At 36.6% G+C, this 23,406-nt stretch overlaps 1 protein-coding gene across 1 annotated transcript in view; it reads left to right on the forward strand.

Moving 5' to 3' along the window:
* The window catches only part of ME1 (malic enzyme 1), a 112,428-nt gene that overhangs the window by 14,197 nt on the left and 74,825 nt on the right, over positions 1–23,406 (forward strand). Inside the window, exons 2-3 of the mRNA XM_070932875.1 lie at positions 2,119–2,252; positions 7,664–7,813. Coding sequence (XP_070788976.1) covers positions 2,119–2,252; positions 7,664–7,813 — 284 coding nt within the window. The remainder of the gene's footprint in view (positions 1–2,118; positions 2,253–7,663; positions 7,814–23,406) is intronic.

Genomic DNA, 23,406 nt, shown 5'->3' on the forward strand with positions numbered 1-23,406 from the left:
ATTCACTTAACAACTGTGTAACTAATTTAACAACTACAGTGATTCACTTAACAACTCTGACCAGAAAGGTCGTAAAATGAGCCAAAAATCACATAAAAAAGGTCTTGCTTAGCAACAGAAATTTTGGGCTCAGTTGTGGTCATAAGTTCTATATTCGTGTTAGATTTTCTGACTACCATTGTATTGATGTTAACCACAAACAAAATACGTAAGGGTAACATATTACATTTTAAAATATTTTTCAGCTTTTTTGTCATAGAGTATGCAATAGAAAGTAATCCAGTAATTCAGCAGATTAATTTTCAATATTGTGTAAAAAAAACCCTAAAATTAAAAAAAAAAACTCTTTAAGGCAGATTTGACATGTTTAAGAACTACATCTCTTTGTAACTAGTAGCAATAATCACAAAGTAAAGCTCATGTATAAACTCTGTTTATGAAAGAATAGTTCTTTCTGTGATGCTACCTATCTCACATTTCCTTCCATATATCCTGCACAAATTTATTTAACTTAGCAGAAAAGAAAGAATGTAGTTTATATTTTTTAGAAACAAGAAAAAGATGAAATAAGTCAAGATGTAAAAATTGTTTATTTTCACATGATGTGAGAACAAATAATGTGTGGTCCAATCAATAATATATAGATTTCAGGACTGTTGTGGAGCTGGCCAAAACAAATGAATACTTGACATACAAATTCAAGTGATCTTTGGAAATTATGTTTACCTCTGAGCTCAGTTTTCTGATTTGGCTGCAAGTGGCACAAACTTTCACAGTGTGGTTTGAATTAAATACACTTGCTTTCTTTAAAACGAATCAAATCTTTCTGCAGTCACAAAAACTTTGTAAAATAGCTTTAACACTTGCAATTTTCATATTCTTCTGATTTTCCCCATTTCTTCTTGGTTGTATTTGAGGTACTGGAGAAACAATTAACTGAACAGATACTATAGGAACATTAGTTTAACTTTCTTGATGTGGTCACATTAGAATGGACACTTATCCATTCTCTTGCCACAATAATATTAAACCAAAAGCTTAAACATTTGAAGGACCCCAGATAGTGGGTGTAGTATAATGGCTAAAGTAGTGGACTAAGCAGGGAAAACCAGATTTATATCAACCCTTGACCATTATAGGTGATCGAGCAGCTTGGATCACTTACTCTCCAGCCCAATCTACCTCACAGAGTTGCTATTGGAAATAGGAAGAGCAAGCGTTGACCTCTGTTACAGAAAAAGGGAAATAAATAAGCAATCTGTCATTTTATTTATTCTTATTGTGTCTTTGGGTGTCCCTGTGTGCAGGAATATGCAATGTCACCTAATAGTTCTTGGCGCCTGAAAAGGTTGTCACCCTGCAATAACATAGTGACAATTGTCATCCAGGAAGGCCTGATGACTCAAACAATTTGCCCCACAGAAAACTGAATGTGGAACTAGATTCCCTTTTTTCTGAACTTTCGGTTTTTCGCTCTTGTAGTAGCTTCCTTGCTGCACAGTGATATCCTTATTTCAGCTGCTACAGTTTGTTGAAGGTGAATAGGTTTGCTCTGGTTCTGAAGAAAGTGGAATATGCCTAGATAGAAATAAACTTTGAAATAATGTACAGTATATTTCAATTTTAGTTCTTTTTTATTCAATAACTTGTAGGTAATGTTCTAAACACAGCTTCACTTAAGTATTATCTATACAATATAGCTGTTATAATAGTTCTGATTCATATAGAATGACTGTTATATGTCTGGTCAAAATAGATTGCTGTTTTGTGTTAATTTTTATTTATCACTTTAATGTGTATTCCAGAGACAGTTTTTCTGTGATGTACAGCAGAATTGTCTGCTTTATAAACAAAAGAGTAATGCAACTTTTAAGTCAGTATATTTGTGTACATTTATATAGTAAACAATATTGAATTTACATGTAAAATGTGTTTGTGGGAAGGGGATTTAGTATATATTTTAGAAGCGTAACATAATCGTATAGTAAATATATATATATATATAGAAAGAGGCACTGTGGAACAGTATTGATTTCTCTAGCAAATTGACTTCCATAATGTTTTAAAATAGTTATTCACTAAAGTGATTATTGTTTGTTTGCTTGTTTTTCTGTACAGGACATGGCTTTTACTTTGGAAGAGAGACAGCAGCTTAATATTCATGGATTACTACCTCCCTGTTTTTTCAGTCAAGACATGCAAGTTTTAATCGAACTGAAAAAATTTGAAAGACAAGCAACTGACCTGGATAGGTGAAGTCTTCAAGGGGCATGCTTATTTACCTTTCTACTATGGGGGGAGTTTTTATAAACACCTCAATTCAATTAGCTACAAATTTTTCATGCTTTCCCTCTCTTTCATTCACAGTTCCAGAACTCAAGGTTTATGCATCTTAATTTCTGGTTCTCTTCCAGGATCATATATACAAATATACTGCACCATGCCTGTTTTCCTGCTTTTGCCTGTCATGCTTGTTGTGACATCTTTGTTTCATCCTTCATTTCCTCCCATATTTTCTTCCTTCCTGCTTTCAGGCTTTTTTCCCCCCTTTTTCATTTAAATGGATATTTTTGCATCCTTTTTTATGAAAATACAATAGGTCTATTCTTTCTTTGAAGCAACAAGATGTGTTTCATTCACCATTTCTACATCTTGATAAACTCTATAGCTTTGTGGGGCCTCTACAGGATATAAGGCCAAATAAAAGCGAATTATTAGAAGATATATTTCCTCTTTGAAATACTATTGGCTGTCCATTTTGAGAATTAAATTTCAAAGAATCAGAAGGAATTTTTGTGGTCAAGTAGGGAGAAGCATCTTTAAGCATTGTGTCACTAATTCCTGAACAGATGAATCAGTTTATAACTAATCGCAATCAGTTTTGCATGTTTGCATAGAGGTTGCGTGACGGTATTTATTTATTTATTTATTTAAATTTATATACCACCCTTCTACTGAAGGACTCAGGGCAGTGAACAGCCAAAGGTAAACACACAAAATACAAAAATTTAAGAACAGTTTAAAAAACATATTAAACAATTTTGGCCCAACAATTAAAATACCCCTTTTAAAATTCAAATTCAAATTAAGCAATTGCAGAAGTTAGGCCAGCCCGGCTTGTTGAAATAAAAAAGTCTTGAGGGCCCGGTGGAAAGTACCTAAATCCGGAATCCTCCGTATCTCCGGGGGGAGCTCATTCCAGAGGGCAGGTGCTCCCACAGAGAAAGCTCTCCCCCTGGGACCAATGGCACCCTGAGGAGCCCCTCTCTGTGGGAGCGTACTGGCCGGTGGGAGGCTCTCGGTGGCAGAAGACAGTCTCGTAGGTACCCAGGTCCTAAGCCATGGAGCGCTCTAAAGGTGGTCACCAACATCTTGAATCGCACCCGGAGGACCACCAGAAGCCAGTGTGTGAGGAAGTGTTTGAGAGGTACTGTGCAAATCAAGAAAGATGTGCGAGTGGCCAATGTGGCATGAGTGTAGAAGGGATGAGGGATGAGTGGGTGGAGAGACTTACCCCAGAGACATGCAACCTTCCCTGTTACCTTCTCCACTGATTTTCTGGGGAAGCCAGCAGGAAGTTTGTAAATAATGATCATGTGATCCTGGAGCACTTGACAACCAGTCATAAGTGCAAACAGGTTGCCAAGCACCCAGATTGCTATCATGAGATTGCGGAGGTGCTTGGACAGCCAGAAATCTGATGACTAATCATAATCACCATTTATTCAGTGCTGTCATAACTGGGAATCATCACTGATTGAATGATGATAGGTTGAGGGCTAATTGTATGTATGCATGTGGTATATTATAATAATACTAAGTATTTGTAAAAGGCTTTGATTTTTTTAGCCCATTTTAGAAAATAATTAAAAATATCTATCCATCAGGTTTAGTACATAAGATCTAGATTAATTCCAAAAGCAAAAAATGGTTCCTATAAAATTGAATCTAAACATACAGATCAGCCAAAAATAGCAAACAAAAAATTCCCAAGCCATATGCCAATTTCACATGCATATTTTTGATTGAGGAGTCAAGTATGACAATCAAGAGAAAGTATAATTAGTGATAAGGGAATCTGACCAAACATTTGAAACTTTGCCTGCTAATTTTCTACCCCATAGGGAAATATTAGAATTAGCTGAAAGATTATTTGTGATTGTAATGCAAGTTAAATATGTAACATGCAGAAAACCATTAGTGCAATAACATTTAATAAGACATAAACTAGAGATGCAAAAGTTTATGTCTTTAAAATGATTTACTGTGAAAGACCTCACACAGATTGGACCTCCCAAGTGTTTGATATGATTATAATAAATAGCAAACTTAACTAAAATCAAAGTTGCACACTTCCTTCAATCAAGTTTAAAAGCTTTTAAATGTAACTTCTGAAAGAGCAGCAGATTTCCCCTGATCAAGTTCATGAATATTTGTTTCTTTTTTTTTACCTTTTTACCTCCAAAAGCAGGACTGGTGGGGAAAAGCAAGGGCAAGCATGAAAGAGCTGGAATTTCTCACTTTCTGTTTTATTTGATTCCATTCCAAGCTCTGGAAACAACAATAGTTAATAATAGTTATTATTAGCGTAAGTAATAATCACACGTCTGTTCTTTTCTCTCTCAAATATATTTCCTCTCCTCCATAGAGATATGAGTTTTGAAAGAGAATAAGGAAGGGCAGGCAATTTTATTACTATTAATAAAAACTAGTTAGCTGACTCAGCTGTGCTAAATTAGATTGGCATGTCCAGAATTTCACTTCCGCTTCTATTTCTTGTTGGTTGCAAGCACTGCTCTGAGATCAGCTTCTGCTTTTATAAACATCCACTCCCACATCAGGAAAATGATTCCATGAGCCTTGTGAAATATTTTTTTAAATGAGTTGGAATCCTGCCTTACAATTTTTACTCATATTTTTCACTCTTTGCTTTTTTTTTTTTTAAGTGGGGACTGTTAATTAAAAAAAGATCCGTTGTCAAGGACAAAGGGTATCGGGGTGAAATGCTTCCAGTTCGGACCGGATCACCTGATCGGGTAGGGGTGGCAGCGGGTGGTTCGGAGAACTGGTAGCAAAAATCCCTGCCTCCCCCCCATGCCCAGCTGAGCCACACGATCATCAGAGGCTTTTTTTTTTTTTTTACTTTTAAAAGCATTTTTTCTACAACCTCTTTGGCCGAAAAAATGCTTTTAAAAGTAAAAAAAAAGCCCCTGATGATTGCGCGGCTCAGCTGGAATCCTCAGAGGTTTTTAAAAGCATTTTTTCTACAACCTCTTTGGTCGAAGAGGTTGTAGAAAAAATGCTTTTAAAAGTTAAAAAAAAAAAAAAGTTGGCCATGCCCACCCAGTCACATTACTCCCCCCCCCCACCAAGCCACGCCCACATAACCAGTATAACAAATTTTACATTTCACCACTGAAGGATATCCATGGGTAGCTTGGTCTTGAGACATTACATATGTAGACATCTTAAAGACATATTATGCCATTGCCTTTCTGGAAGCAGAATGTAGTGCCCCAGGGTTCTGTTATAGGATTTTCAACTATTCTTCAGGCTCTTCTCTCTTGGTACTTCCGCAAAACCAATAACAAAAGGAATGATGGGGATATCGTGATGGATGTGAAGAGCCTATGTCCCTTTGCTTAAATGCCAAGCCACATCAACTGGTTTGGAAAGGATGCTATATACCCAATACCTATCCCCAAAGTATTTTGTAGACTTGATGTGATACACAGGAAAAACCTGTTACCTTCAAAATAACGATAGACAGTTGATAGACAAGATAAGATTAGTTTTATTCTTTGCAAAGGTCCTTCTCAGAAAGAGAGAAGGCAAATTATGGTCTCTTTCTTACCATTTTATATACAGTTTTCAGATTACATCGTTACACCGTACAGGATACAAGCATGTCCCTGGAGTACAATTTCAGATCTTATATAACAAGTTTAGCACATGTTTTGCCCCTGTGGAAAGTCCCCACATTTCCAGTATAAAAATACCCCACTTAAAGTTAAGAAATGGAATAAAATTCCTAACTCCATATATGGCTTTCTGGTAGTAGAAAGATCATTTAGTAGACTTTTTCCTCATATCTTGCTCAAAACATCGTTTTTACAGAATCTGCCATCAAATAAATGAACAGAAGAAGAAAATAAAATGAGACCTTTAAGCAGAAGCAGCTGGTTATAGAGAATGAAGAATTTTTTTTTAAAAGGGTAATTGTTCAGAAAAAGTCTATGTTTCAGATTTCTGGCTGCCATGCATGCTTAAACAGTTTGGCATACTTTAGATTAGGCGATGGGTAATATATTTTCCACCTGTTACTTTCCTTTGGAAATGAAATGAAATGAAATGTAGATTTTAAAGAAAAAAAAGGTTTGACCAGCAAATGGTATAGCATTCAAAACCAGGGATTATTAAATTCAGGTACTTTAGAATGATAATCCTCCTGAAATTGAGTCAGACATTTGTTAAGTGAATTTTGCCCCTTTTTATGACCTTTCTTGCCACAGTTAGCTAATCACCATAGTTGATAAGTTAGTAACATAAATAATGGTTAAATGAATCTGGCTCCCCTATTGATTTTGTTTGTCAACAGGTTGCAAAAGGCGATCATGTGACTTTGGGACACAGCAATAGTCATAAATATGAGTCAGTTGCCAAACACCTGAATTTTGAATACATGATCATGGGTATCTACAAAGGTCCTAAGTGTGAAAAATGGTCATAAATCACTTTTTTCATTGCCTTTGTAACTTTGAACGGTCACTAAATGAACTGTTTTAAGCCGAGGTATCTAGATTTATAAACATTAGGATTCATTTGTAACTATTGTGAGTTGTGATTAGCGTATGATCTTCTTCACTACTAGGAGTGGAATTTAAAGGCACAGGAAGAAGCAGGTTTCTTTAGTTTGCTCTGTGATCAGGTAATTTATCTGGAGACTACATATGTGGAGCTGCTTGTGGAAGAGTAATCCTTTGGGGGCTATTTTAATAGATTGCAACAGTACTTCCTCCTCTGAACAGAAAAACAATGCTAAGCTTCTGTAGATGGATAAAATATTCACATGAAACTATATCTAGCTTTACGTTGATGTGGCTTGTAAAAAAAATGATTCAAAAGTATTATTTAGGATTACGGAATACCTTTTTATCATATTTTACTTCAATCAGATCATAAAAGTAAAAATAAGATTATGTGGGGAGCACAGCTCTTACTTATTTTTGTGGTCCACCTTCTCAATCAAATTGGGAATAACCTATTTAGCCCATTCAAAACTGAATCCTTGACTTTCTCACAGAAATAAACCCCCCCCTCACAGTTTTTTAGATTCTAGAAGTGTGTTACAGTTTGATGCACTACAATGTTATGTTTCATTTTTCAAACAATATTCATATTCTTAATCTAAGACACTCTGTCTCTAAAGATGTAGAATGAATAACAAAATAAATGATATATATGCTAAATAATTTCACATTTGCTACAGATTCACTAGCTTCACTGGTGATATAGTAATAAGCTTTCCACCAGAAAGAAGCATTTTCCATAGGTAAAAATAACTCTAATGGGAAAACAGTCTCTGTTTTATACCTTTTTTACACTTAATTTACTTCAGAGCTACATATGGAAATCTGTCTAATTTATAATTCATTTTTCACAGGTATATTTTGCTAATGGGTCTTCTGGATCGAAATGAAAAACTCTTTTATAAAGTGCTGACTTCTGACATTGAAAGATTTATGCCTATTGTTTATACTCCCACTGTGGGTCTGGCATGCCAACAATATGGTATAGCATTTCAGAGACCAAGGTATGTAAGGTTATACTTCACATTTTAAGTAATTGTACATTTTTTCTTGCTTCATAAGTTTCTGCTTTTCAGCATAATTGAATGTAATCTAAGCCTGGAATAATTAAAATAATTCAAACTATGTTAAGTACACTTTGCAAAAATAAATCAATACTTTATTTTTTTTTAAACACTTACAATAAAAAAATGTTTGGTTTAGATGGCTTTGCAGAGAAACTAAAATTGCCTAATGATAACAATAAAAAAACAAGAAAAATCCAATCCTACTTTGATTTAAAAAATTGAAAATATATTAATATTTTTAATATGCTAACATCATATAAGAGTGGATTTAATCACAAAGAAAAAATTTCTGGAGCATATTTTATAATGTATTTTTCAGTAAAAATATTAAAACATAATTTAAAAAGGCAGTTAGACGCTATTACTACCATTGGCAAGATCAGGCAGTCTCTGCAGTTCACATTTATTTTTCTTCCAGTTGCAATGATAGCCAATTCTTTTCCAGAGCTTTCTCAGCGTTTATTTGATTAACATCAGTGTTTATAGCAATTCTCTTGATTTGCTTTTTAAAGGGCGATAAGCTTACTGAACTGCTTGACCCTTCCTAATATTAAAATACTATAGGTAGTCCTCGATTTATGACCACAATTGAGCCCAAAATTTCTGTTGCTAAGTGAGGTGTTTGCTAAGTGAGTTTTACCCTCTTTTACGACCTTTCTTGCCAGAGTTGTTAAGTGAATCACTGCCGTTATTAAGTTAGTAACACGACTGTTAAATTAATCTGGCTTCCTTATTGACTTTGCTCGTCAGAAGGTCGCAGAAAATGATCACATGATCCTGGGACACTGCAACCTTCATAAATATGAGTCCGTTGCCAGGCGTCTGAATTGATCACGTGACCATGAGGATGCTGCAATGGTTGGAAGCGTGAAAAATGGTCATAAGTCACTTTTTTCACTGTCATTGTAACATCGGTCATTAAATGAACTGTTGTAAGTTGTGAACTATCTATATCAAGTCAGGATTTTTAGATTTTAACCTAAAGGGAAATAGGCTAAATTAATACAGGTAGTCCTTGACTTAGTTGGCAATTGGGACTGGAATTTCCTTCGTTAAATGAGGGTGTGTGCCGGGGTGGGTTCTACTTACCTTTACCACTGGTTCGCAACGGGATCGCATGAAACCTATAGTGAAAGCCCTAATGTAGACATATTGTAATCAAAAAACATCCCCTCCAACATGAAACTCCTCCCAAGTCCAAATGCACTGAAGTAATCTCATCCACTTTGAAATCTTTACTTTCTTTCCAATATTACATGCAGCCTAAGGGACTAATCATGAATGTGAATAAGACACAAAGATACTTGCCTTTTTCCAGAATATCTTTTACAGTCTTAATAGATAATTTACTCAATAGATCCGTTGGTCCTAATAACATAATGAACCCCACTGTATTATCAATAATGAAGTTACAGCTGGGTTGCTAAACTAAAAATATAGTTATAGCATATTCTGAGTATTTAGCTTTATTGGGAAAAAAATGACATAATATGTTTTTCAGATTTCACCTTTCTGTGTTATATCCAAAAGTAAGAAAAATTACAACCAATAACCCATTCAGACCACCCATCCATACAGCACTGAAAGACATTGAAGCTTCTCTCTGAGCATTCTTGAATTATCCCCGAGTAGGAAAAATTGATGTCAGCACAATAGCTCATACTAATTTTTATGTAATCTTAGGATTCCAAAATGATTTGGAATCATTTGAAGAAAAAAAAATGTATTTTTAAATTATAAACAAGCTGTTTCTGTTTTTTTTTTTAAATGTAGTATAAAAATGGCAGAATAACTATCTAATGAGAATAAAAACTCCGCTGTATAATTTGCTAAGTGTATAATTTGCTAAGAGTATTTATGATATTATCATCCCCCTAGATTCATAAAGCTTTATAAAATTTAGAATTAGTGACGTATCTTATCATCTGCTTCACACACACTGATAGCTTCTGCAACTGGCCTGAGGCTGCCCTGAGGAATGGCTGGGTGGGAAGCAGGCCCAAGGCCTGCAGGACCTGGGTGGGGGTTACAAGCCTAAGGCCTGCAGGCACCCTGAAGAGTGGGAAGCAGAGTACAGGCTGCCTCAGAAGGTGGGGAAGGCCTTGAGATGCCTGGAGCAGGCCGCCTAGGGCCTCCACTAACACTGAAGCATTTAATAATATCCAGGGTCACTCAATGACTGCATTTGGGGAGAGCAGGATTGGGGGTCATTATGCAAAGTTATCATGTGAGCACATTGCTAAACAGCCATCATGACTTATGGACTGTAACTGGCAGGCTGCATTATGGTCATAACTCAAGGACTATCTGTAATGATTTTTAATGAATTGTTATTCATTTGATATTATTTTTCCTCTTGCTTCTGCATTTTTTGGGAGTTTTGTGGTTACTGTGTAGGTGTGCACATATATACATAGACTCACAACCCCACAACCCCCCCCCCTCAGGACAGATTTTAGCTGATGTTGGCAGATTTTAAGTTAACTAAGAAGGAAAGGTGGGCATTTCAAAAACCTTTTGTAAGTTTATATATAGGTTTTTTTTCCTGACTAATCTTTTTTTTTTTGGACTATCATTTTTAAACTAGTCTGCCATTTTAGTAAACATAATATGGCAGTCATGCATAGTTATGTTTTTCTTTTACATTCTGTTATGTCTTTAAAGAAGAAATTGAAAGTTCAGAAGCAGCTTCTTTTTCTACATGTTTTCTGGTTTTATACAGGCATGCCTTTGACTAAAGAAGTTAGGATAGGCATCACACCAGAACGTATCCATAATATTTACATAGATTTGTATATCTGTAACTGTGTACTACTGAAATGTTTAATTTTGCCCCCTGTTAGCATGCAGCTATGTATCATATATTAATATACCTATACATTTTTTTAATACGCTCTGTGATTTCTATAAACATCGCTGCATTCCTAGCAGGGGCTGCTATTGCTAATCCATTCTTTTCATTCCATTTTTCTTCAAGTTTGATTCCAGAAGGCAAATCATTCATAGTGTGCTGATTTCCACTTCATGTCCTCTGTTTTAGCAAATGTGTATAAAATTGCCGTGAGCAAAGTTGTCTTTTTATGGGATTTTGGGCTGTCTGTCTTGGTTTCTCATATGCTGTGGCAATCCATTTCTAATTTCCTTCCTAAAATATTGTAGATTGTTGTACTGATATGTGGTATGATTAGAGATGCATGCACGTAATTAACTTTTTTTTTTTTTTACTTAGAAAGCATTGTTCTGTGGAAACTTACCCATTCTGGGTATTGTGTGATAATGCAACAGGTTACTAGACTTGTTTTGGCGCAGAGCCTTACAAAGACAAAGTGTAGGTGTGCATGTTTTCCACATAACACATGTTGCATTTCCTCTTTCTTTTTGTGGTATACTGAGTACACTTTCCACACTATCTTGGTGGTGGTAGTCCTTGACTTACAACAGTTCATTTACTGTTGTTCAGAGTTACAAGGGCACTGAAAAAAGTGACTTATGACATTTTTTTACACTTATGACTGTTGTAGCATCCCCATGGTCACATGATTTACATTTGGATCCCCTTTTGCGAACTTCTGACAAGCAAAGTCAAGGGGGAAGCCAGGTTCAATTAACAATCGTGCTACTAATTTAACAACTGCAGTGTTAAGAAATGTCATAAAATGGGGCAAAACTCACTTAACAAATTTCTCACTTAGCAACATAAATTTTGGGATCAATTGTGGTCGTAAGTCAAGGACTACCTGTACTCTGATTTTAAAAAATCCCCATACAGTAATTGTTTTGTCAAAAGTACTTCTTGAAGTCTGGTGGATTCTTTTTTTCATAAATGATTATATCTTTCATGGAAACCTGGATTTATTTTAAATGCAAATATCTGTTGTTCTTTTTCGTAGAGTACAGTTTATACAAAGAAGAGTGGGGTTAGTTACACCAGCAAAGAATAACTAAGCACTATCACACAGTAATCTTTTGTGCCTGAAAGTTGATAGTAATCTATCTCTGCTTTCATTTTTAAATGGTTAAAAAAAAGAAAAAAAGTTAATTTTGACAAATAAAAGCCAGTGTTTTTAGCTAAACTAATATAATTTGTTTGAAAATTTATGTTCTTCCTAGTGGCTTATTTTTTAAAATGTCTTTTAAAAGTATTAGATTCCAAAAGATACTTCTATGCCAGTGAGTTTCTGCAGGTGGTCTGCCTTATAGAAATGGAGTGAAACTGGATATTTTTTGTAGTTAAAGGGTAAGGGTGACAGTCAGTTCAGATGTTCCTTATTTCATTTGGCTTATTTTAGCTATTCTCTTGACATTCTTGTACAGAGCCCTGACATTTATGGATACAGGCAGCAATGACTTATGTGATATAATGAAAATTGGCAACAGCCACATATCTATGAATTTCTGGGTTGTAGGTTATGTTTGCTCATCCAGGCACATACTTAATTACTTATTTAGTATCAAAACAAATCTCAAATGCCTACACATTCTTTTTTGAGAAGTTGTTATATTTTTATGCAAAAAATAACCCTACTTTTATTCCTGAAACTATATAACTAGAAAATTATATAGAAAAGCTTGTAAAGTATATAATTTCCCCTGAAGTCTTTTGGAAAATATTATGATGAATTAAAAGCAAAATTGATTTGATTGTCTTTTGAATGAACATTATCTCTGAATTAATCAACACTGCTTTATGCATAGTAGCATATAGTCCAGGGATAATCTAATACAAGGGTCCCCAACCCTGGTCCGTTGGCCGGCACTGGGCCACAGCACGCCAGAAACCGGACCGTGCAAACAAGCGAAGCCCCATCTGCAGGATGCAGGCAGCACACAAAACCATGTCCCTTCTGGTCTGCGGAAAACCCTCTCTCCACAGAACTGGTCCTTGGTGCCCAATAGGTTGGGCGCCACTGATCTACTATATTAGTAGATCCTGTTTGCTTATTTATTTATAAGTTTTATAGCCTGACTAATTCCTCTGACTCCAGGTCATAACCAATGCAATACTTCCACTGTGCAGCTGGCAGAATACAGCTGAAACAGCTCTCTCTCACCAGCATTTGGGCTGTTACATTCTGCACCAGCTGAAGTTTCCAGGTATTCTGCCAAGACAGATTCAAATAGAGCGTGTTGCAGCAATCCAACCTTGAGGAAATGAGTGACTGCTGCAGAAGCTGGGCAGAGACATCCCTGGCCACAGCCTCCTCTCCTAGATCAAGTAAAAGCTATGAATCCAGAAGAATCTCTTCAGCCACCACCCCCTGCAACTTTCAGGAGGAATGCAATTCGTTCCAGAACCAACATAGGGCTTATAATCGAATCAGACGGTTTTTGGACAAGCCACAACTTCATAGTGCTAAGATTCAGTTTCAAGTTGTTTCATTCCACCCAGTCTTTTACTGCTTCTAGACAGTAAGAACATCTACTATATTTCCTGTCTGACTTGGGAAAGGCAATATATAACTCGACACTATCTGCATACTGATGTTATTTCATCTGGAATCAACAAATGACTTGACCTAATAGTTCCATAGAGAAGTTAAACAACTTGCAGGGAAGAGTCCAGTCTTGCAGCATCCTATACAATGGTGTGAACACTCATTCCCCATTATCACCAATTGGAACAATTTACTTAAGTGTTGTTGTTAGTTGCAAAGTTGTGTCCGACCCATTGCGATCCCATGGACAACTTTCCTCCAGGTCTTCCTGTCCTCTACCATCCCCCGGAGACCATTTAAACTTAACTGCTTCAGTGACTCCATCCAGCCACCTCATTCTCTGCCATCCCATTCTTCTTTTGCCCTCAATCGTTCCTAGCATTATGTTCTTTTCCAGTGAGTCCTTCCTTCTCATTAAGTGGCCAAAGTATTTGAGTTTCATCTTCAGGATCTGGCCTTCTAAAGAGCAGCCAGGGTTTGATCTCCTCTAGGACTGACTGTTAAGTATAGAAATGCCATTATATGTGCCACTATAGATTTGACCAATTTGAAAAGCAAACACTCCCAGCCATTGTCAGTCCTTTAGGTGATCTAGAAGGATGCTATAATCAATTACTGTGAATGCCATTAAGCGATCCAATAGAATCAGGAAGACTACACTCTCTTCATTCACCAAAACAATCAATATAGTTTCATTACTAGGCCTAGATCTGAAATCTGTCGGAAAGAGATCTAATTAATCTGTTTGGTTAAAGTGTTAAACTAGAAACAGGCAGATCCTGGTTCATGTTTACACTCACCAACAGAAGCCTACTAGATGATTTTGAGCCAATCATTCTCTTTCAGCCCCAAAACTAGGACTTTTCAATTTGATTTAATATACAGCGGCACATATAATGGTATTTCTATACTATTGAGCAAGTAAATTGCATTTGCATAAATCAGTCAATTTTTACTTAGAAATATATGGGACAGATTTTTTAAAAAATCAGGCTACTTTAAATGCAGATGATACTTTTAGTCTATAGGGCTTTTCCCACTACTGAATTAATATTTTCCATCCATTCGTGACTTGGGAAAAGACTATACTTTGCTGTTTCCATTATCTGTTCTTCTTGGCGCTATCTCCAGTCATTGTCAGTCACCTGATTTCCCTCCAAAATCATGGGTAATAAAATGTAATAGATTTTACCCAACTTGCAGGTGTTGTAGGTAAGTGTCATAATAAAGGGGAAAATATGGGAGAGTAGCAATTTCTACGAGAACTGTAGAACAAAGGGAACATAGGGAACAAAGGTTTAACTCTTCCATTGTGAGGTGCAATCCTGATGAAAATCCCTCTGTCCAATGCTGCGATTGAATTTACTAAAGGAAAGGAAAGCTTGTATTGTCAGTGTGCTAACCTCAATTAAAAAAAAAGCAATCCATGTTATTTGGGAACTGTGTTATTAATTTAACATGAAGATAAATCTTCAATGTATTTCTGGGCTCAGAAAAAGTAGAGGAAATGGTGTGCTTCTGAGATCCTACTCCTTTCCAAGAGAATTGTATGGGCTAGGTTAATTATGGGGAAGGAATTCTTTGGAAACCGGGTGCATTTCTTACAACTTCGCACAGCACACAGAAAGCATATGCATTGGGGTTCTTTTGAAGATGCCAAGAGCTACTTCACTTCATAACAGCATAGCATATTGAGGCATATTTTCTAATCTGAGGTATCTGGATATGTTGAGTATGTGCCATCGTTATTGGGCTTACTGTATTTATTGTAAATCTGGTGGATCCTATTTCTCTTATGTGAAATGTTTCAGGCAGTATTCAGCAAGCATGCTATTACTATAGTATATGATTTATATATTTCAGTGGAACTTTTTGTAACCGAAGGAAAAGTTTTAACGGTTGACAAAGGAAAACTATATATGCAGAGATAGTAATATATTTGAAAAAGAATGGTGACGTTAATGAGTTTTCCCTAATGAAGTAGAATAGGGTTTTTAAAATTGATGCTGAGCCAGGTGAAGTCCAGATGTTTAGCCTTTCAAATGTGGTTTTAGGATTTCATTCTTGTTTTAAAATTTCCATATGTAGCTTTTAGTAGGTCTTTCTTAGCTAGACCCTCACTAGTTACTTTAATTGAATGATAATTAAAATATAATAGGTGGAATCATTTTAAATTTAAAAATGTAATAGTTGTTTAGTTGAAAATCCTTCTTAACTTAAAGCAAAATGAAACTAGTAGACATGGGATATATTGTTTCTTCTTCCCACTTTCTTAAACATGGTTAGTAGTTTGGCAGGAGTGAAATCATGAAATCTTATATTTTCGTGACTGTTCTTATTAGTTTAAAAGATGTCCTTGTTTTCAGATTTTGCTTATTGAACATATCACAGTGAGCTGGATAGTATGCTAGTCTAACCAAAATGCTAATGGAGTATAGTTCATCAAAATGTGTGAATCCAGCATATAAATATTTGTGCTAGGTTAGTTTCTATGAAGGCAGTGGAGGCCTTACATGAGCTACCAACATCTGGACTCCAAAATCAATCTATCAATCAGAATAAAGCTAGAAGGGACCTTGGAGGTCTTCTAGTCCAACCCCCTGCTCAAGCAGGAGACCCTATACCGGGGGGGGGGTATTCACTTACCTTCGCTACCGGTTCGCAAATGTGAGCGTGTGCACCTGCCGACACCACTACCGGTTCGTTCGGCTGAATACCTCCACTGCCCTATACCATTTCAGACAGCTGGCTGTCCAGTCTCTTAACAACCTCCAGAGATAAAGCACTCACAACTTCTGATGGCAAGTTGTTCCACTGGTTAATTGTTCCCACTGTTAGGAAGTTTCTTCTTAATTCCCGGTTGCTTCTATCCTTAATTAATTTCCATCCATTGTTTCCTGTCCTGCCCTCTGGTACTTTGGAAAATAAGTTGACCCCCTCCTCTTTGTGGCAGACTCCCAAATACTGAAATACTGCTATCATGTCCCTCCTAGTTTTTTTTTTTTCTCTACGCTGGCCAAACTCAAATCCTGCAACCGTTCTGTATATGTTTTAGAATCCAGGCCTTTTAATTGTTTTAGTTGCTCTTCTTTGCATATTTGTGTCAAAGACATATTTGCATACAAATAAAACATATTTGTATATTTTAACTTGTTGTTTTTTCCTAAATATTCTGTTGTCTACTTAACTTGGCACTGCCTGGTTTGTACATATAGTTGGGTTACTCTTAAAGAGATCATTTGGAAAGTTTCCTTGGGCCTCAACATGAGCATAGACAATTTTTGTTGGTCAATGGCTGTGGTTGTTTCTGTTTCAAAGGGTCTTTTGAAGGGGGAGGCATGAGAATCTGTAGGCATCCCATTGGCAGTGATTCAGTGATGTCCCCCAAGACAGATAAATGGTATGTGAGGGGAGGTATTCTGGCTTTTATTTGCCCCAAAGTAGATGGGTTGAGTTTCCATTAAGTTTTATTTTTGTTTATTTGTTTCTTTTAAGTCTTCATCTTTAAAAAAAACCACCATGAAAATATAAGCAGCACAAACCTGGGGCAGAGAAATGAAGCTGGAGAGTTCTTGTTGCTTATCCTAGGCTTAAAGGAAAATGAAGTATTTTATGAGTGTTACAATTGCAACACAGAGAAGCAATTTACAATTGCTTCTCTGTGTTCTACCATACTCTGCCTTTCATCAGCATGAGCTAGTCTCGCCATTATCCTTTTGTCAGATATTACTGTTTTCTGTCAGTAACCCATTCTTTGTTTAGCCATTACTGTCTCTGTAAAGTATGTAACCATTCACAGTTTATTTCATACGGGCTTTGAAATACAGACATCTTGGGTGCAAGATGTAGAACATACTGTAGTCATCATGTTAGCATTCTTGGACAATGTTGCATTTCAAAGTGAATTCTGATTCTAATTGGATAGTACCAATATCCTGCTGTTTTCTAAGTTTTAATGGGAATACAGGGCTGGAACTTGTTAATATAATGACTTCTCACTTTAGAATAAAGTATTGATTTCATATTTATCAATACGCTTCTTGGAAATTCATCCACAGCTAGTAACATTTTATAGTTTTTCTTTTTTGTAGAGACTGTCTGGCTTTAGTAGGGTTTGCTTCAGTCATAACAATTTTTTTTTTGTTTGATAGAGTAAAGTTTGACAATGTGTAGTTCACTGAACAGTTATACATATGCTTAACTTTTGGCACCGAAAATGTTTTAGCTGGAATTATTGGAGACTATTCATGGCAATTCAAATTAAATATGTTTGCATCTTTCATAGTCTTAAGATTTACAGCCTCTTAAAATTCTGATTTAATTTTCATGTGTTTTATTATTTGTATGTGTAAAAACAAATTATGATATATTGTGTAAAAAGAAATTATGATATATTGTTATTACACCATATAATCATTTCCTTCTATAGTGTAAAGCTGTTTTTTTTAAATTTGTATGTATTTTTAAAAATTATCACCTTTCTTTTATCATTGCTTTCTTATGAAATCTTTAAAGCAGCTAAGAAATGGCAGACTTTTACTGAAGGGTTGAGCTCAGGCTCAACCCTTCCAAGACCGAGTGGCTGTGGCTCCTGGCATCCCGGTATAGTCAGCTGGTGCCATCGCTGACTATTGGGGGTGAATCTTTGCCTCCCACAGAGAGGGCTCACAATCTGGGTATCCTCCTGGATGCACAGCTGTCTTTAGAAAAGCATATGATGGCTGTGGCCAGGGGGGCTTTTTATCAGGTTCGCCTGGTACGCCAGTTGTGGCCCTTTCTGGATCGGGATGCCTTGCGCACGGTCACTCATGTCCTTGTCACCTCACGACTGGACTACTGTAATGCTCTCTACATGGGGCTCCCCTTGAAGAGCACTCGGAGGCTCCAACAGAATGCTTCCGCGTGGGTGGTTATGGGCGCGACTCGTTGCGCCCATGTGACACCTCTCCTGTGCAAGCTGCACTGGCTCCCAGTGGTCTTCCAGGTGCGATTCAAGGTGTTGGTTACCACCTTTAAAACGCTCCATGGCTTAGGACCCAGGTACTTGCGAGACTGACTTCTGCCACCAATAGCCTCCCACCGGCCAGTCCGCTCACACAGAGAGGGACTCCTCAGGGTGCCGTCAGCCAAGCAATGTCGACTGGCGACACCCAGGGGGAGAGCCTTCTCTGTGCGAGCTCCTGCCCTTTGGAACGAACTGTCCCTGGAAATAGGCAAGATCTCCGACCTCTGTGTGTTTCGCTGTGCCCTTAAGACCCTGCTGTTTCGCCAGGCAGGGATAATTATGTAATTATTTTAAATTGGGAGTTTTTAAATTGGGGTTTTTAATCTGGGCCAAAATTGTGTAATATTTTTAATAATTTTAAATTTTGATATTTGTATATTTTTTGTTTTAATAGGATGTACACCGCCCTGAGTCCTTCGGGAGAGGGGCGGTATAGAAATAAAATAATAATAATAATAATAATAATAATAATAATAATAATAATAATAATAATAATAATAATAATTTTATTTTATTTTATTTTATTTTATTTTATTTTATTTTATTTTATTTTATTTTATTATTTGTTTATTCGGCTTATATGCTGCCCTATCTCCCAATGGACTCACGGCGTCTCACAATAATAAAAACACAAGCCACAATACAAAATACCTTACTACTAAAAATACTTTACTACTAAACATCCAATGGTTCTTGACCTCTGGCAGATGGAAAATGCCAGATAGTTTTTGTTTTTTCTTTTGCCTCTTCATCCAGTGGTAAGTTTGAGGGCATCATTGCTCATTGTTGCATTGCAATTCACTTTGCTGAAATATTGTTCTTCCTGAATTTAGCTCCTGTTTTGTCCCTTCTTTATTTGTCTGAATAAACTTTAGCTCTCCTTCTTTAGCTTTCCAGTAACATCCTTAGCTTTGAGTCTTAAATTCAGATGTCAGCACATTTTCAAACCTTCGATGCCAGGAATTGCTCAGGTTCTAGTTGCTTGGAAGATTTCCAATAAATCTCTGTAGTCACACAAGGGCATAGTACTTTGGGCCAGTCTCCAAATCTTGTCAGCACTTGTTCCTGCAGCTTCTCTAAATAGCCCTTAACCCTTCTCTTCAGAGTTCCTGGAAGACAATTGTTTCCCCCATTAGCTTACTTACCTGACCCATTATGATCCAATAGAGCCTTTTCATCTAATGTTTCTTGTGGTTTCCATAGTTGATCCCAACTAGCATTCATGTTTATCTGTCAACAGGAATAATTCATATTTTAATTATTTTCTCCTGTATATAAATGGAGTCTGTCAAACACTGAAGGATATTGTGAAATAAAACAGAATGATTAACATTTGAAACAGACTGAGACTAACTCAAGACTAACTCATTTGCTAGATATAGGTGCAACAAATGAGATGCGGATTTATACTGTAGGTATTCAGGCCCTGAGCCATAGAGGCTTTAAAGGTGGCAACCAACATTGTGAAATGCATCCAGCATCAGACCAGCAGGATAACGTCCCAAAGATAAAGTACAGGTGGTCTTCAACTTACAACAGTTCATTTAGTGACCGTTTGAAGTTACAATGGCACTGAAAAAAGTGATTTATGACTGTTTTTCACCCTTATGACTGTTGCAGCCATCCCCATGGTCACGTGATCAAAATTCAGATGCTTGGCCACTGGTTCATATTTATGATGGTTGCAGTGTCCTGGGGTCATGTCATCACCTTTTGTGACCTTCTGACAAGCAAAGTCAACGGGGGAGCCAGATTCACTTAACAAACTGTGTTACTAATTTAACAACGGTGGTGAGAAAGATTGGAAAATGGGGCAAAAGTCACAGCTGTTTCATTTAGCAACATAAATTTTAGGCTGAATTGTGGTCGTAAGTCGAGGACTACCTGTATCTGGAATCTACCTACACTGCTGCATGCTGGACCATCTGAAGCTTCTTGAGATGGCCTTCTAGCAAGCCTCATGTATAGCAAATTGCAGAAGTCCCACCATGAGCTGACACCGTCATGAATAACCATGCACAGATCTCCTAATCCAGGAATGTGGCTGTTTGGCACATCACATGTAGCTGTGCAAAGGCTCCCTTCAACACAACCTCCATTTACATTCAAGTAGGAGCTATGAAAGAGCCCTTTCCACCCCTATAAACCAGATTTGTTCAGAGCAGGATGAGTTCATCCGGAACTATAGATGAATTAATTTCAGACTCAGTTGGCTTTTGACTCCACAGCCGTTTTCATTTGGTTAGAGTTCAGTCCCACCCAGAACCTAAATATCTTCAGGCACCATGTCAGAAATTCCGCTACATCCTCTCCCTGGTTAGGGACAGAGAGATATAACTCGGTATCATTTTCACATTGATGACACATCACTCTGAATCAATGAATGACCTCACCCAATGGTTTCATCTACAGTAGATGTTAAACAATGTAGGAAACAGACTTTTCTGGTTCAGATTACTTCTTAGAAGCAGATGTGGAGATTTGATGTATATACTGCACAATTTTCCAGAAATCTTATGGAATTATCTTGTGGAATTTGATGTTTAATTTGGAGGTCAGAATAACAACCATTTATTTCTTTTAGTTATACGTGTGTGTGTGTGTGTGTTTTGTGTGTGTATATATATATGTTTTCTTTCTTTTTTGTAGGCTTTATGTGTATTTCTCTTTAGCCAGGTTCTTCCTACGTAAACAAAGATTTTTATGCAGCCCTAGTTCAGTGAAATCACAATCCACTAGTTTCTAGGCATTTTTTCTGGCAGCCAGCAAACAATGGGTAGCATTGGGTAGTCTCCCAATGGGCAGCAGAGTGTTTGCTGGCTGCCAGAAAAAAAGCCTAGAAACTAGTGGATTGTGATTTCACTGAACTAGGGCTGCATAAAAATCTTGGTTTACGTAGGAAGAACCTGGCTGAAGAGAAATATGTAAAAAGTTAAAATCTCGGGTGTTTTCCCGCATCATTAAAAGTCTGTTAGTTAAAATGCTTAAAATCTTAAAATCCTGGCTAAAATCCCAGCTCAAAATCCTCTAAAATCCTGATAAAACACTTTAAGGTCTTGTAAAACTTTGGCTAAAATCCTAACCAACACTTTAAAGGTTTTTTTGGCAACGTTTTGACAAGGTCTTTAACTTGTCATCATCGGGCCCCTACTTTCAGTTTAGAAGCTGTGGGTAGGCTGCGAGGTCGGAGTTGTCTCTTTTCTCTGATCGCTGCTGCTGACATATGCTGGTTAGCCTGCAACTCTGTGTCCTGATTGGAGGGCAGCCATTTTTCCTCCTGCTTCATTATCCTAGCTGCAGCCTGACTGCGTGTTAAAGGCCCAGCTTTCTCCGGTTCTCTATTACTAACTGTCAACTGCAAAGAGGGAAGGATTCTAGTAGGCATCACAACACCACTGGTTGCCTGTTGAGATCTCAGCCTATCTTCTGGCTTGGTTCTCTCCCTCTCCCTATTGCTAGCTATCATCTGCAAAGAGGGAAGGATTCTGGCAGGCATTACAACACCACTGGTTGCCTGTTGGGATCTCTGCCTATCCTCTGATGTTAAGACTCGAGTTTCCCTCAGTGCAGATCTCCAAATACTTGATAACCTAGAAGTGTCATCTCGTCTATTCATATTCTGGGGCCTGTTTTCAATTTCGATAGCCTCCCTAATTATTCTCTTATTAAGATGTTCCTCTTTCACCACTGTTCTAGTATTGTTGAAGTCGATATTATGTCCGGTGGCCTTCATGTGTTGTACCAAAGAAGAAGTTTGTTCTTCCTTTTTCATTGCTTTTTTGTGTTCTTCTAAATGCACACTTATTCGTCTGTTCGTCTGTCCAATATAAGATGACTGACAGGAGGCACATGGCACTTCGTATACCCCTTGATTTTCCAGCTCAATTTTATCCTTGGGGTTTCTCAATATCATCGATACTTTTCTATCTGTGCGGAACACTGTTTTTATTTTTTGTTTCTGTAGTATTTTACCAATTTTATCAGTGGTCCCTTTTATATAGGGCAGGATGGCTTTTCCCATATTCTGTTCTTCTTCTTGGGTTTCGCTCTGTCCTAATGTCCCTTGCCAAATTATACTTCTAATTTTATTTTCGTGGAACCCATTTGCCATTAATACCTCTGTGAGAGTCTGAAGCTCTGTTTGTACATGTGCCTCATCTGCTAGGCATTGGTTAGGATTTTAGCCAAAGTTTTAAAAAACCTTACAAAGTGTTTTGTTAGTATTTTAGAGGATTTTGAGCTGGGATTTTAGCCAGGATTTTAAGATTTTAAGCATTTTAACTAACAGACTTTTAATGACGCGGGAAAACACCTGAAATTTTAACTTTTTATATACACACACCCGCGAAAACTTGAGAAGACATATGTATGTATGTATGTATGTATGTATGTATGTATATGTATGTGTATATATATATATATGTTTACTTCTCTTCTGTCATGTTCTTATTTTTCCATTAGAACAATCTTAACATAGAAGCAAGAAATAATTTGGTACTACTAGTTCAAGTGTTTTTGAATATATTTGAAATTGAATCCTCCATCGTCTGAATGCAAAAATTGAATACTATTTTTCAATCGGGAACCTTGTAGCCATTTTTAAGGAATTATTTTAAAACTACATTTTTTTAATGTTGGTATCCAAATTAATATTTTTTCCATGAAACATCCATGGAATATCCTGATTAAAGTATTTTAATCCCTCTGTGAATTGCACAATATAATTAACTTTGGAGTCTCTTCCCAGGATAAATGATCCATGTTATTTTGACCCTTTTCTCATAAAATAGAGTACCTATTACTATAAGGATTTATTTTACATTTGACTTTCCTTGAACAAAGTACCCCAAGCAGGACAGGGCAACCTAGATTGTGTTTATATTTTGCAACATCTTTTAAAAATGACAAGCTTAATAATTTAATGTTAGTAATTTAAGTTAAATATCCAAAAGTCACGACAAGCTTGATCTTTAATCCTTAAAAAAAATGTAAGGAATTTTTTAAAACCATATTGTAAATATCTCATGTTCTAACAATTTAGGAATGACATATCTTTAGTCCTATGACTTTTAGGCTGTTATAGAAAACTG

The sequence above is a fragment of the Pituophis catenifer genome, unplaced genomic scaffold (genome assembly GCF_029215685.1).
Source record: "Pituophis catenifer annectens isolate HBS135680 unplaced genomic scaffold, rPitCat1.0.hap2 SCAF_1, whole genome shotgun sequence".
Classification (NCBI taxonomy): Eukaryota; Metazoa; Chordata; class Lepidosauria; order Squamata; family Colubridae; genus Pituophis; species Pituophis catenifer.